The sequence below is a fragment of the Ceratotherium simum genome, chromosome 29 (genome assembly GCF_057802395.1).
Source record: "Ceratotherium simum simum isolate JZ-2026a chromosome 29, ASM5780239v1, whole genome shotgun sequence".
In the NCBI taxonomy this organism is placed as follows: Eukaryota; Metazoa; Chordata; class Mammalia; order Perissodactyla; family Rhinocerotidae; genus Ceratotherium; species Ceratotherium simum.
The window spans coordinates 31,890,199-31,907,027 of record NC_141928.1 but is presented as its reverse complement, the minus strand read 5'-3'; the positions used below and the strand labels follow the sequence as shown (position 1 = coordinate 31,907,027).

The 16,829-nt window shown below is 33.7% G+C and overlaps 1 protein-coding gene across 1 annotated transcript in view; it reads left to right on the top strand.

The window, feature by feature from the left end:
• Window positions 1–15,139, top strand: part of LOC101397993 (uncharacterized) — a 58,043-nt gene extending 42,904 nt beyond the window's left edge. Inside the window, exons 2-6 of the mRNA XM_087419390.1 lie at window positions 6,713–6,753; window positions 8,002–8,123; window positions 9,558–11,108; window positions 11,439–11,503; window positions 13,809–15,139. Coding sequence (XP_087275516.1) covers window positions 6,713–6,753; window positions 8,002–8,123; window positions 9,558–10,469 — 1,075 coding nt within the window. The 3' untranslated portion in view covers window positions 10,470–11,108; window positions 11,439–11,503; window positions 13,809–15,139. The remainder of the gene's footprint in view (window positions 1–6,712; window positions 6,754–8,001; window positions 8,124–9,557; window positions 11,109–11,438; window positions 11,504–13,808) is intronic.
• Window positions 15,140–16,829: the final 1,690 nt, after the last annotated feature.

Genomic DNA, 16,829 nt, shown 5'->3' with positions numbered 1-16,829 from the left:
TCCTGTGTTCTTTCAACCTATCCTCATCCTTTTCATTGAGCAATTCAAATTCCATTTTATTTTAATCTTGCAGGGGTTATAAGATAATGATAAGTCCAGAAAATATATAAAACTGTATTTAGGATGTGATCTCAATTTAAGAATAATTATGTGTGGAACAAATTATATTCCATGATTTAAAAATCTGTTGATTATAATTTTCTACTTATTTTTGGAGTATAAACTATATATCATGATTTCAAAACTGTTATCTCTGTGTGGTGGAGAAAAAGAACAAATTTTATTATGTATATTTTTGTATTTTTAAATTATTTTGTAACGTGTTTTAATTTTATCGCGAGAAAAGAATTTTAAATTCTAAATAAGGACTAGATTGTGGTTAAGAAGCAAACTTTTTTTCCTTCAGTTTTGACTTCTTGAATTTGATATATCTACAGGACACTTTCAGAAATAAATAGATATCTGTAACCAACAGCAACAGTGAGTTTCTGTTAGTAACTGGTTTCTAATACAAGGAACTGGGGCTCTTGGAGAAGTGTTCGATTTTAGAGCCAGGGTAAGGAAAATATTGATGAGCCTAGAGCAACCTATGGCAGCAAAAAGTAAGGAAATACTTAAGGAAAAGGATGGGGCCTGTTGAAAGCACTCATTGTGGAAAATTCTACAAAACAATAGACCAGTGCTCTTTAGAACTGTCAAGGTCATGCAAGTCAAGGAAAGATAGAGAAACTGTCACAGATTTGGAGAATGTGGCTTGGCAACTAAATGCAGTGTGGGATCCTGGGCAGGTACTGAAACAGAAATACATTTGTGAAAAGACTGGTAAATCTGAATGAAGTTGGTGGTTAATTCAACAGGATTGTATCAATATTAATTTCTTAGTTTTAATGGTTGTGCATGATGTTAACATTACTTTTGGTCGTGATGTTAGGTGTTAACATCAGAGGAATCTGGGTGAAGGTTACAGGGAAATCTACATTATTTTGCAATTTATTGGCAATTCTGTTACCACACCAGGTCCGTTTTTGCCCACCGCCCAGAAAGCCAAACATCGAGTCGACGAGATTGCAGCAGAGAGAGGGTTTAATCCCAAGGCAGAAAGTGTGGAAACGGGAGAATGAATCTCAAATCTGCTTCCCCAAAAATAGGGACTCAGGGATATTTATGGGGTAGGGGGCAAGGTGGTCTGAAATGATTGGAAGTGAGGAGAGATGAGGTAATTGATGATCTGCGCAAGCGTAGTCAGGCTTCACGCCTCTTCGTAGGACACCTGTTTACAGAATGGCGGCATTATCATGCCCTGAGGGTGGAGTTCCAATCTCTTGCAATCAAAAGGCCACTTATTGGACACATGTCTGCGTGGGGCCCAGTTGATGGGTTGGTGGTCTCAATCTGGCCTGAAGTGGACAAGGGGTTAGTTCCTGAAAAAAATAGCTCAAACATCCATTACCATGGTGACCCCAGCTCCAGGGGGATGTTACCTATAGAAACCTAGTGGGAGTCAGATAGCATATTGCCCAAACAGCACAGTTAACAATGGGTAAGTGTATCATGCAGATTTAAGTCCTCATCTTCCATTCTGATAAGTTTCTAGGTAAGGCCATCCCCTGCTTCTTCCTGGTACAGGGAAGAAGATAAGTTTACAGATGGAGATTTTCTTTACAAATGTAAATGTCTCTTATAAAGGGCAACCAGAACTAAGAATGGGCTTAGCAGGGACCCACCCAGGTACCTGGAGATGTCTATGGTGATGGCCTTTTCTAGGGGCAGGCCTCCCATCCCAAACTTCTTTGGTTAGTTAGTGGGGGTGGGGGTCAAAATGTCATTCAGACAGAGACATATTTTGAGGCGGCAATTCCAATCCCCCATGGTTACTAGCTGCTTAATCATCAATGGCTAGCTGTTTACTGGTTTCAATTCTAAAATTAGTTTAAAATAAAAAGTTAAGCAAATTTATAAATTCATTTCTGACTTCCTCTTGACGTCTCGGCTATTAGAAGAGTTTTGTTTAATTTCCAAATATTTGGTGACTTTCCACATATCTGTCATTGGTTTCTAGTTTAATTCCATTATGGGCCAAGAATACATTTTGTATGATGTAAATTTTTAAGATTTGTTTTTATGGTTGATAATATGCTCTATTTTGATGAAAGCTGTATATTTATCTGAAAACTTGAAAAGAATAAGTATTCTTCTACTGTTAGACTATTTTAAATGTAAATTAGGGCAAGTTGGTTGATAGTTTGTTGGGTCTTCTATATTTTTAGTGTTTTCTATTTTTCCTATTGATTATTAAAAGAAGAGTGGTAAAGTGTCCAACTATAAATTTCCGATCTCTCTCTCCTTTCGGTTCTATCTACTTTTGCTTCATGTACTGTAAATTCTGGTTTTAGATACAAAACATTTAGGAATATTATGTCTTCTTAATGAACTGACTTATTTATCTTTATGTAATGTTCCTCTTTATCCCTGTTATATTTCTTGCTCTGATGCCTACTTTGTGCAATGTTAATAAAGTCATTCCAGCTTTCTTCTAATTAGTATTTTCACGTTACATATTTTCCTTTCTTTTACTTTTAAAATTTCTATGGCTTGCATAATTCTTGATGAAAAGTTGCTGTAATTCTTACTTTTGTTCTTTGGTATGTTATGGTTTTTTTTGTTTTTTCTAGACTTGTCCTTTCACCAGTGTTCCTAACCATTAATAATCAGGAAAATGCAATTTAAAGGAACAGTGATATATAATCACATACCTTCAAAGCCACTAAAATTAACTCATAGTAACCACTGTTGGTGAGGACATGGATGAACAGGAGCTCTCATACACTGCCAGTGACATAAGCACTTTGGAAAACTGTTTGGCATTGTCTAAAGTTGACTATCACTATACCCTATGACCAAGTACTTTAATATATGTTATACACCAACATAAATGTACGATCGTGTCTGCCAAAATATACATGTAAAATTGTTTGTAACAACATAATTTCTAACAGTTAAAAATTGGAGGTAAAATAAATGCTTATCAGTTCTAGCATATATAAATAAACTATGGTATATACATACAATGCTTACAATACTGCAAATAATAATACATATATAGAAATTATGAACAAACTGAAAATATATGCAGCTATATAGATGAATATCAAAAATGTATATTGAAAGAAACCACATATAAGAAAATACATATTCTGATACTATTGATACAGATTTCAAAAACAGACAAATTAATTCTATTATAAGACAAAATAATGGTCACCTTCAGGGAGGGCATAAATGATAACAAATTGAATAGATCATAGGTTATTAGTAATGATCTATTTGCAACTCAGTTGTTAAAATGTTTCTTCATTTTACGATAATTTATCATGCTGATCACTTATTTTACTCACATTTAAAAATAATAAAAAAGAAAAACTTTAGATATTTGCACAATTTCATGGTTAATTTTTATAATAATGATACAGAGTATTATACTCTACAAAATATCTTAGAATGTATTTAATGATTTTCTTCTTACATTTATATACCCTTGTTAGATATCTTAAGTCTTTTATGCAACACAGAGAAGGATAAATAATTTGAGAATACATGGAGGGATAGATAGATAAGTTAATAGATAGATATACAAATCATACATATATACATAAGTACAAGCATACATACATAAATAAGTGAATTACTGAAATCATCACAAGCTTGAAGAATCTATTTCAGTTATATACATATTGATTTCATGGGAAAAATTATATATCATATTTTTAAATTGGCAACATATTGTACAGTGTTAGGAAATAACTCTGTGAATATCAAGAACCAACTTACCTTTTTACTATGTTATTATATGAAATAAATGAGTTAATGTACACAGATTATTTTATAACCTATAAAGCACTTAAAATAAACTACATATATTTATATTTATATATTTTTAAGTATAATATTTATGTTTGAGGATGCGGTTACTAAGCTCTATGGCCTTTTGAAAAACAACAACAAAAAAGCTTGTATGTGATGATAGTACTGCTGCTAGATAGACCTTGGCAAAATCTCAGGACCTAAAAATAATATATATGAGGCTGATACGTTTCTAATAAGCCTCAAATACTAAAGCAAGTCTTTAGTCTAATTTTGGCTTGTGGTAGGCAGAATTCTAAGAATGACCCCCCAATGACCCTTCCTTTTGAGTGTAGGAGGAACTTGTGAATATGAAAAGATATCATTCTCATGATTATGCTAAGTTATGAAATACAGCTGACTTTAAAGTGGAGAGATTATCTAGGTGGGCCTAGTCTAATCACTTGAACCTTTTAGAAAACCAAGTTTTCCTCAGCTGGTAGCAGTAGCAGAAGGCAGAAAAGTAACAGAGATTTGAACTAGGAGAAGGACTCAATGAAACCTTGCTGGTTGAAGATGGAGGAGGTCGTGTGAGAAGGAATGCAGACAGCTTCCCGGAGCAGAAAGCAACTCATAGCTGATGCTAACAGCAAGCAAGAAAACACAGACATCAGAACTACAGCCACAAGCAACTGAATTCTGCCAACTGGAATGTCTCTTGGAAACAGATTCTTCCTCAGAGCCTCCAGATAAGAGCCCAGTCCAGTCAACAAACTGATTTCAGCCTGTGAGACACTGAGCAGAGGATTCAGTTGAACTTGCCTGAGATTCTGAACTATAGAATTATGAGATTATAAATGTGTTTTGTTTTATACCATTAAATTTCTGGTAATTTGTTATATAGCAATAGAAAACTAAAGCAGGCTTATTATAAAATCATCATTAGATCTCTAAGGTCTTAATAGATCACACACATTTAGTTAAGAATGACGAGAGACTAATTCGAAAGGTCATGGTGCAGAAAGCAAGCATTGTTGGCTGCCCAGTCATGATTTGGATCCTACTACATGCTAAGAGAAGAAATGCATTGGGTATAAATACTTTCATAAACAAGGTATAAAATCCTAAACAAAATATTGTGGATTTAGAAATCATACTTTGTTTTTTGAATCACCACTTTGCAGGAAAACATCAGCATTAATAGTGTTAAGTTAGTGGATAGTGAAGCAATGAGATCAGAGAAACCTGAATTCCTAAATCACCTTATGGAATCTCCCCACCCCAACCCCTCTAAAACTTACCATGGTCTGAGACATGAGAGAAATTTTCATTGAGTAAAACCACTGAGATTTTTGTAGTTTATCTCTTACAGTAGCTGAAGTTTAATAAAACTATTCCTTAAGGGAAAAAAAATCCGTTGAAATTCCCTAAAAGGAGCTAGATAATGGCAACATGTTCAAATATTACTCTATTATATAGTATTTCTATTCATCTATTTAGTGGGGTGGAGTGGTGGGTGGAATAAAAATTATCTGACTCAGCTCTATCAGTAAGTTGATAATTTTAATAAGCATCTAGCCTTCTTTAAAATTTTGTACCTATGAGCAACGCATAAGGTTAAGATGGAAAAGACAATGTAACCCATATTGCAAAGGGTTTAAGCAAAGACACATGAATGTCAGGGAAGTTAGGATTACAACTGATCTTAATAGATACATGTGTAGATTCATCCATTTCTCATATCAGTCAATATATAAAAGCTACATGAAAAATTGAAACATATTTTTAAGATGTAAAATTAATCAATTTTAAAACTACCAGTTGTATTTAGTCAGCAATAATGAGCGAAAGCAAACACCAATCTTAGACTGAATATTAGAGAACATTTTAAAACACAAGTACAAGTGGCCCCTCTTGTTTTTCCCCTTTAACTGCCAGTGCCCTTGGTTTCTTTATGATGTCACCACTCAACATCACTATTTGAACTTACAGTACTGAATTTCTGGCAAATCACAAGTGGGGGAAATGTCTGCACCAAGATTGTAAGTCTTCCTGTCAAATTTTATGTTTTAAAATGATGAAAATATTCTAGTTAGCTTTACATTTATTCTCTTGCATGTAAAGAGATGTTTGTTATATTATTATTATGCCATTAGCAAACAAGAGAGTATGTGTTTAGCAGACACATACATTCTCAAGCAATACCACAGGTTGTTTTGATTCAAGACTTAACTAGTTCATTCACTTCAGTAAAATATATACTTTTTCAATGTGATTCTTCATTTTTTATCATATAGTATTTTGGAACATACAGAATAAGAGAATTCATGGCTCTCATCAGGGATCTCCAGATTTTCCTGGAGAACAAAAATAATCAAAATCCATATCAATAGCTGTGATGTACACTGACACACACACATTCATAGACACACACGTATGCCATTGAATGATTTGGATTTGGTTAAGCATTTTGAGGATCTGATTTTACCTAACCATAGTGTTTTTAAAGGGATGTCTTAGCTAAAATTCAATTGCAAGAGAATTAGGAGTGTGAAGAGGAGAAAAATAATTCAATCATGGTTTTATGATGAAAAATAAATAAATGTCTATATTTCAGATATGGTAAGTTGGTAAGGTATTTTTTCCGGATATTTTTATCCACCTTGTTTTTAGTTCTGTTGAAGTCTGTGCTAAAAACACACATTTTTCTCATTTCTATTTTTCTGGCATAAATTAATAGCACATAACAATAGAGATTTGAGAATGCAAAATATTTCTCTAGTTGATGGTGGCAAGTGCTTATGCATAATAATGATGTTTTTAGAGTGATTTTGCATAAATTAATTAAAACCTTTCCCTTTTATTTTAATAGCCAGAAAGTAAACTTTGGGAGCCATGATAATTACATTCCAGGTAAGAAATAGTTTAAGAAAAAATTTTTTTTAACTGTATGATTAATTTTAGGGATAAGTGATTATTATCCTCCATTGAAAGTGATAAAGCAATAGCTGTCATGCAGTATTATTAAATATCACCTTTTTATTTTCCAAGACACCTTTCTCACGGGCTCAGTGAGCACCTTCTAAGGATATTTTGTTTTTAAATCCAAAGAAGATTAACCAAATATGTTCAGCAACATAAATGTGGACATATTTACAGGTTAGAAATCATACAATCAGATAATCTTACTGTTGAAAGGCAATGTAGAAATTGGATAAACAACTTCTTACCAATATCAGGAATGTGTTCTACCCCATTCCTGATAGATTTTATCAGGCTTATAATTGGTAAAAAAAATTCATTAATTGACAAGGACTGTCAATTGAATTTTGAAGGACGTCATATATCAAGTGAGTTTTCCTCATACACTGAGACTAAATGTGCCTTTCATTGTGCATATTTTCTCACTGATCCTGATTCTGTCTTTAGTAGACTCACAGGACAAGTCTATTTTCTCTTACACATAGTATTATTGCACATATTTAAATAGAGTGGGGATATCTCTCTCATTGGTCTCATGGAAACCTAAATGTCTTTAACTATTTCTAGTATAGTTTCCAAGTAACTTTACCCTCCCAATCCCAATTCTGTAGGTACTCTTTATTTGTCAATTTTCTTCATTAACATGCCACCTATAAAAACGCAGTTCTTGGGTATATAACATTTACTCTTGTAGCTTGGAAAATGATTACCAACTAAGACGATCTTAAGCATCAGCATGTAGATTTAATCATACATTTATGAAATATTTTATAACAGGTACTGTGCTAAGTACTTTAGGGGATACAGAAGTAGTTATCATATTTCTGTTCTCAATAGAATTGTATTCTAAATAAAAGAGTACAAAGCAAAAACCTAGACTGGCAGAGATAGAAAGATGAAAAGGAAGGAGCAAAACTGTTTCCTTCCATTTATATTACAGACTATATTAGTTTCACAATGACTACTTTATATAGTCATCTGTAAAGCTGGTCAAAATAGAAAAATCAATTTTTATTTTCTCCTATTATTAGCAGAGAATCTCAAACATCACCAAATAAATGAAGTCACAATTTGAATCATTTGTTTATTCATTTACATGAAATGTATTACCTTACCGATTTTAATTCTGAAGAAATTCTATTTACTCCAAAGTGTGTGCTTAATATTTTCTCATCTTAGTCAGTGAAGTAAACAGAAAATCATGGAATCAGCAATACTTTGCCTTGGCATTTCCCAAACCGCCACGGCCAGGAAGAAAACGGAGATCAATGCCTTCCCTATTAAGAGATAAGAGAATTCCTGTGAGTACTGAAAAGGTCACATAATTTTACTAGTAATAAACTTGTGAAAGCATATACAGTTATATATGTTACAGATAAACACTGACCGATGAGGTTTCAATGATGCTGGAAATATTTTATATCTTTGCATTCCAGTGTGGCTCTTGAGCATTTGAAATCAGGCTAGTGTAACTGAGGAACTAAATTTTACATTTCATTTCAATTCAGGTGTGACTTTTGAATACCAAATTGAATAGCACAGTTAAAGGTAATTCAAATTTTACTATTTGGAGAAAGTAGAAAGATCTATTTTACCTGCATTTTGCTGTGTAAAAATTGTCCTCTTATTTCATATTAGCGATTTGTTCAGTAACCCCACATTATAGAAAATATGTATCCAAGGAGCACAAAAGTCTGGAGATCCTAATGCTACAGTTAATATGAACATTCAGAAAATTTTCTCCTGCTGGAGAAACTCCCTCATTAGAATCATGGAGTTACTCTATAACCTGATGAAGTTTCCATGCTTCCTCATTTCCTGTAACAGAGAATTTAGGATTCTGAATATTGGAAGATAAATATCTCCCAATGTTTCCAGAGTCATCATGGGATATGAAAATGTTCCAAGAAAAGTTTTCACAAGACAAATGTATCATCAACTCTGGTTTATTTTAGAAAATGTATCCAATCTGTAGTGATCCAGGTTTCTTCTGTCTTCTCATGTTCTTTTCCATTCCTTTCTTTCTTCATTCAATTTATTTTTCCATTGTTTGTTAACATTCTTTCCAGAATTTGCTATTTTTGCAATTAAGCTTTTGCAAATATTTGAAGTTGAAAACAAAATGCACCATTCTATACAAACTAATGTGCATTAAATGTTACAGGTTTCATTATTGCAATTGCCTATCTGATAATACTCAATTTATATCTTGCCAAACAGGAGGAGTTTCAGGCTTTTATTTTTAACCACAGGTAGCCTTCTACATTCCAGAAAACTTGAATGTGACGATAGAGACCAGCATATACCTGAACATGAAACTATTCAATATTAGAGAATAATTAGTTTCTGAGTTAGCACAGTAATGGAGAGTGGGCAAGACATCCCAAGAATTCTCAAGAACACAGAATCAAAAAAAAAAACTCTCTCCTGATTGTGAAGAGAGGTTCAATATGTCATTAGTTAGCGGAGGTCTCTACCAATCTTAATGTAAAATCTTGAGGAAATAATGAAGATCCTCTAAATTGAAATTAAGCCCAAAATGAGGCATGACTATCCATTAGTCCAAAAAAGAATGAATTTGGAAAGGCAAAATAAACTATGAACTCTACAATTTATCCACTATTTATCAAAATCTAAGATCTTTTCATGGTTGAAGTTAGAATGTATTTGATATGGTGATAAAGGCTATTCACTCACACCCAAGTTGTTCATCATTATTTTAACCAATATTTCAGGAATATAATCAAGATAAATCAAGGGGAGGCCGCAGACAACCGTTATGGATGCACCATTCTCTAATGACAATTTCTGAAGGACCATCTGCTTATTTAGCTGCCAGGACACAGCCTCCATCTAAATCAACTCGTCGCCCCAAGGAAGATGCTGGTGTACAGAAGCCCTTAGGTAAGAAAGATAGAGAAGACAAGAAGGCAGAAAACAAGAAAAAGTCAGATTCAGAAACAGAACCCACAGCTTTACAGGAGTTAAGAAAAGATGCAAAGAAAGACAAGGATATAGAAATAGGCACTAAAGGCGAAAAAGACATTACAAAAACAGATGCCAAAAAAGACAAGAAAGATGCAAAGAAGGGCAAGGAGCCAGCTACAGAATCTGAAAATGAGAAAAAGGATGCAAAGAAAGATGCCAAAAAAGATAAGAAAGGTTCAAAGAAGGGCAAGGAGTCAGCTACCGAATCTGAAGATGAGAAAAAAGATGCAAAGAAAGATTCCAAAAAAGATAAGAAAGGTTCAAAGAAGGGCAAAGAGTCAGCTACCGAATCCGAAGATGAGAAAAAGGGTGTAAAGAAAGGTTCCAAAAAAGATAAGAAAGATGCAAAGAAGGGCAAGGAGTCAGCTACAGAATCTGAAGGTGAAAAAACGGATGCAAAGAAGGATAAGGCCGAGAAAAAAGACACAAAGAAACCCAATGAGAAGGGTGATGAATCAAAGGACAAGAAAAATGCAAAGGGGAAGGGGAGTAAAAAAGAAAAGAAAGATGAAAAGAAGCCCGGTAAGACAGATAGCAAATCAAAGGACGAGGCCAAGAAAGATGCCAAAAAGGATACTGACACAGAATCTGCTGATGCAAAGGATTCAAAGAAAGATGCAAAGAAGGATGCAAAGAAGGATGCAAAGAAGGGCAAGTAGCCCTTGGATAATAATTCAAAAGCATAGTTGATAAAACAATTTTAGTAGTCTGCAACTGAATCTATGAGAGTAAAGGGGAGTTCAATGAATTAATCAAATATTTTTTTAAATGGAGTAAAGAAGAATACAAAGAAAGACTCAGAGAAGCTTCATTAAAAATGTAACATGTTAATAAAAATTAAGAGATAATTCATTGAAGGACTTGAAGGATACTTATGCTAAATTTGGGGATATAAAGGATTCAGTGAAAGATCCCTAGAAAGATTCAAAGAAGACTATTCAAATAAGGATGTAAAAGTTAATGACGCTGAATCTGCAGATCCAAAAAAATAAATCAACAAAGTCTTCAAAAAAATCCAAGTAGGCGTATGTTGAATCCATAGATTCTAATGATCTGAAGCTGCATCCAGAGATTTAAATAAAGAAATATAGGAGCCATGTGAGGAAGTTAAACGAATTTCAGAAAGTTCACTTTCAAATAAATATGAATACAAATTAAAAGTAGCATTCCTCAAAAAAAAAAAAGAAAATATTATTACTTCCATGTGAGCCTATACCACCCTCTCTGAAGTGTAAACAGCCACAACCAGGTGGATGGATGTCGAATGTTCCACTTGCACACTCAGCTAAATACAACTGGTAAGTTAGTTTTGTTTTATTTCAAGCCAAATGATAAATGAATAAAGAATAATCGAATCAATTTAAAGGTTTGAATTGAGACAACATTCTTAAAAATATCTCTGTAATCTGCTGATTAGGTTTTTACTACAGTTTTATCAAGTTTGGGTTTTCTCATTATAAGAAATATTTGAAGAATCTGGTGGGAACACTACATGAATGAAGATTCAGAAAGTGTCAGTGAAAAGGTTAAAGGAAGTACAGACATTTATCGTGAGGGAGAAGAGACTGGCTTATGTTGTATGATAACTTTAACAATTACTCATTTAGAGTTTTTTTTTTTTTAAACAGAAAATAGTGAACAACCTCTCTCTGTTTAAAGAAGGATGAAAATCAAAATTTTCCAAATTACAAATGTGAGTAAATTTAAATGAGGCATATTAAAGAGATTCCTGATAAATTGCTAAATGTGTATACAAAACCAAATTAATCAGAATTCAACAGTCTAAGAGTGAAAATATCTACATGATATTATTTATATGTGAAAACAATTAACTTTATATGTTTATAACTATATTAAACTCTTTTGTGACCCATAAGCCCTATTAATATGAAGAAAAATAAAAAATAATATAAAGCAAAATGCAAAACCCTTGGACTTCCCAATTAGTGGCAATTAAATCTTTTCTGATTTCAAATGTTCTCTCTCAGTCTAAACTCAACATTGTTGCAGAACTTGCTGATTTTCTCTGCCCTTTATCCTTCACAGTATAAACTCTGCATGCAAGATAAAGCTTCTCCTTGATATTAAACAAAGGGACTCCTATTTCACATGCTGTCAAGAGCTAGCTTTCTATGAACAGTGAGGTATAATTGTTTCGCCTGCTCTTTAAACATTGGTCCCTGTCCCCTACATCAACTACTCAAGGCTTACTGGCTATTGTAACTCATGGTCTTCCAGGAGGCCCTACCTTGCTGATTGAGATCAGCTGTAATGACAAAGCGAGTCAAATCCTGACCCACTGTTCTCTCTCCCTTCTAGGAAACTCCTCATTCTCCCTCTGCTTGTAGTAAAATTCTATGTTCAGATTTTCAAACTTTTCTGGAAAGGTTAGCATCTCTCTGAGAATTTAAGGAATCATTTTAAATCCCCCTTTTCTTCTAAAAACAAAGTCTTTAAGATTATTATTTCAGTCTATCTAACATGGTATTCAAAAGTCAACTTTTAGATTCAAATTTAATGTATAGGGAAAGAACATTGAGCTTCTGCCTTTACCATTCTGCTGAAATGCACCAAGGTCACCAAGAACCTTCATGCAGCCAATTTCAAGAGCAGTGTCTTTTTATCTTAGCCTCTCTTCTCTTTTCTGTCTATATATTTCACTGAGTTATTCCACACATTCCCATGGCTTTATATACTATTCTTATGCTGTTGAATCCTACATTTTAAACCCAGTACTGACTTCTCCACTCAGCTCCAAATTCATATATACAAACATTAAAGCATCTACTCGACTCTCTTTCAGGTATCTCAAAATTAACAGGTCCCAAAGAGAACTCTTGACACCTGTCCACTTTACATTGCTGACTCCTTCAAATTATCCATTCTCAGCTTAAATTTTACCTTTCCAGACATTTTTAATAGATTTTACTTTTTTAGAGCAGTTTAGGTTCAAAAAAATTGATAAGAAGGCACAGAGATTTCCCATATATCCCCTGCACCTGGTACCTTCCCCCACTATCAACATCCCCCACCAGAGTAGTACATTTGTTACAAGTGATGAACCTACATTGATTATCATTATCACCTAAAGCCCATAGTTTACATTAGGGGTCACTCATGGTGTTGCACATTCTAAGGGTTTTTAAAAATGCGTAATGACATATATCCACCATTGTAGTATTATACAGAGTAGTTTCACTGCCCTAAATATCCTCTGTGCTCTGCTTCATCCCGTCCTTTCCTGTTACCTCACGGATCTTTTTACTGTCTCCATAGTTTTTCCTTTTCAAGAATGTCATAGAGTTGGAATCATAGAGTATGTAGCCTTTTCAGAATGGCTTTTTTCATTTAGTAATATGCCTTTAAGCTTCCTCTATTTCTTTTCATGGCTTGATAGTTCATTTCTTTTTAGTACTGAATAATATTCCAATGTCTATTTTATTTATCCATTCACCTACTGAAAGACATCTTGGTTGATTCTAAATTTTGGCAATTATGAATAAAGCTGCTATAAACATCCATGTGCAGGTTTTTACATGGACATGAGTTTTCAACTCCTTTGGGTAAATACCATTGAGTGCAATGGCTGGATTATGTGATAAGAATATGTTTAGTTTTGTAACAATACAATATTTTACACTTACAAATTTGCTAAGAGGGTAGATCTTTTGTTAAGTTTCCTTATCACACAAAAAATGGTAATAAACAAAGAGGATGGGAGGAAATTTTTGGAGGTTATGGATATGTTTATGGCATAGACTGTGGTAATGGTTTCACAGGTGTGTACTTAGCTCCAAACTCATCAAGTCATCAAGTTGTACACATTAAATATATACAGCTTTTTGTATGTCAAAAAATAAAAGGTATATATATACACATATAATATATATTCTCTCACACACACACATATATATACACACAGGTACATACATACATACATCCAAAAGAAACCTCCAAACTTTCTCTATACTGGCTGTACCATTTTGCATTCCCACCAGCAATGAATGAGACTTCCTGTTGCCCTGCATCGTCCACAGCATTTGGTGTTGTGAGTGTTTTGGATTTTGGCCATTCTAATAGGTGTGTAGTGGTATCTCATTGTTGTTTTGGTTTGCATCTTCCTGATAACATACAATGTGGAGCATCTTTTCATATGCTTATTTGCTGTTTGTATATCTTCTTTGGTGAGGTGTCTGCTAGGATCTTTGGTTTATTTTTAAATCAGGTGTTTACTTATTGTTGTGTGTTAACAGTTCTTTGTATATTTTAGTTAATATTCCCTTATCAGATATGTCATTTGCAAATATTCTCTTCCAGCCTGTGGCTTGTCTTTTGTTCTCTAGATAGTGTCCTTCACAGAGCAGAATTTTTTTTTATGTTAATGAAGTCTAGCTTATCAGTTGTTTCTTTCATTGATTGTCATTTGGTGTTGTATCTAAAAAGTCATCACCAAACCTAACTTCCTCTAGATTTTCTCCTATGTTATCTTCTAGGAGTTTTATAGTTTTGCATTTTTCATATAAATCTGTGATCCATTTTGTTCCAGACACGTTTCCCTGTCCATCCTCTCACTGTTCACATCCCTATTACCCAGCTACTTCTATCCTCCAACATACTTTATTTTTCTATGTAACACGTACAACCATATCTGTCTGTCTATATCTATCTATCTACTTATCGTCTAATCTAATTTATCTATCATATACCGATCTATCTAATCTAAATCACTTATTGCATATTACCTGTCTCCCTGACAAAAATAAAAGCTCTGCCAGGGAAGGAAAATTGTATGACTTATTTACTGCTGTATCTTCAGTGCACAGAACCATCTCAAATATGTATATACACGCATTAATCATACGTCAGGTCAATGATAAATACAATTTGGAGCACCTAGTGGAAATAACTTACTTGGGGAGGGCCTCTCCATAATCCCAAACCAAAATATACCAGTCTTAGCAAAGTCAAAGTAAAACAATTATCAGTGTCCTCTCGGAAAGGAAAAAGTCCCAAAGAAGGTAGTTGTGATAGTTTGTAGCAATCTGGAAATCAGGCTACACTGTTCTCTTATTTTGGTGTGCTGACTTATGGGAAATTTATAAACTATGTTGTGATTCTAAGGTTCTGTCTATACAGGCTGGCTTGTTTTTCTCCCTGACCAATTACGTTTATTTTTAAATTTTATCTATTTATTTATTTATTGCATAGAATGATGACTACTGAACACTGCAAGATTCCTAATTATGGAACAAGGATTTATTTATGTCCTTTATTAAGATGAAAACATGGATTTCTACATGCTATGTTGATTTGTTTTCTTTAAAAAAGTTGTAGCTTTTTCAAATTTTTATCATTTTATAATTCATACTTTCATAGTATTCTCAATGCAAAATAACCAATAACCATTCTATAGATAAGAGAAATGAGGTGCTTTACTTGAGCCAGAGAGTTATAACCACAGAAAGCCTCTTCCAGAAAGGAAGAAAGCATTCCAGAGAGGCATGGTTTTCAGTACAGTCTTGTACCTTTTTAGAACAAAGAACATACATTAAACACACCCAGGATACATTTTCACCAAAGTTTCAAAGAGGTATTTAGTTGCAAATTAGCAGGTCTATATGACCCTGATGTCTGGAAAGGGGCTAATATGGGCATTACCAATAGGGCATTACCAATAGGGTGTAAGAGGGGAAGTATGCATTCTTATCTTAAGAGAGTGCATTCTTTACTTTAATGGTTAAAGCAGATGTACAATGTATGTTTGATAGGCCATAAGTCAAGCTTCTTTAGTTCAAGGGAAATAAATTTTAAACCTAAACAGTTACCCCATAAACCTCAATATGCGAAAATCTCTTGTCAGTACTCATGCTTGCAACAGCATTTAAAAAAAAATACAGAAATAGACAAAGAATAGACCAATTTCCCCTTTTTCTCCACTCCCATCCTCAACTGACAATCTATATATCTTTTTTAAAAACAACTTTCCAATTGTTTGTCAATTTATCTGGACTGCTTGTCATATTATTGAATTGTAGAAAGTTCTTTATTGGAGAGATTTAATTTGCCTTTTTTGGAGGAGAGAGAGAAAGGGGGAAGGCAAAATTGTCCACTGACCATAAAGTAAGGTAAGTATTTTTCTTTCTTAAGTTGAAATCCCTTCATCTCTCGAAGTGGTATTGAACTAGATGATATAAAATTGAAGCTGGTGGGCCTACAGAGCAAGAAGGTTGAAGAATATAAAAATGGGTATCCTCTTGAATTTCACTGCTTTAACATACTCTCAAATTGTTTCCCTTTCTGCCCAGAAACAAGAATTATTCTTTTCACATTTGAAAGGAGATAAAGCACACAGAGTACTACCCATAAGATTCTAATTCTGCAACTATTTAACTCACGAGGATGTGGCCCAATCTCATTTCACACGGTTCTTCCCAGTGTAACTATGTTCCATCTCAAATGGTTAGCTCAGCTTGGAAGTTATGTTACCTAGCTTCCTACTCTTCCTATTTAGAGACTGGCATAAATAAGTAAAAAAAGTTTTCTTTGTGTCTCACTACATAAGAGCAATGAAGGATTTTATCCCCTCCAACATCCAGGGAAGAAAGCACAGGTGTAGTCTTTTGAGTCTTTACATGTAGCTCTGATTTCTGACCTAAGTTACCCAGTTCTTCCATAAGGACTACTAGGATCATCTAAAAATGACTTTACTCATCAGTTTAGGCCCTGACGTGTGGCAGAGGATTTTGGCTTTTTTCCAAAGCTGTATTATATGACCCAAATATGGGTTTTGAGCTCTGTTAGAAATATATGGAAATGATTAAAGAAAAAAGTTTAAAATTGCAACTCAAATGAGATACAGGCATTTGGTCAATAAAACAAAAATTTTATAATAAAACAATTGTTTATAATAAAACAATTAAAAAACTCCTCCAATCAATAAGAATTAATACCATGTCTCTAAGAAGTATCCAATTTTCTAACTTTTATTTATCTGCTGACTTTTTCTTCCTATATGACAA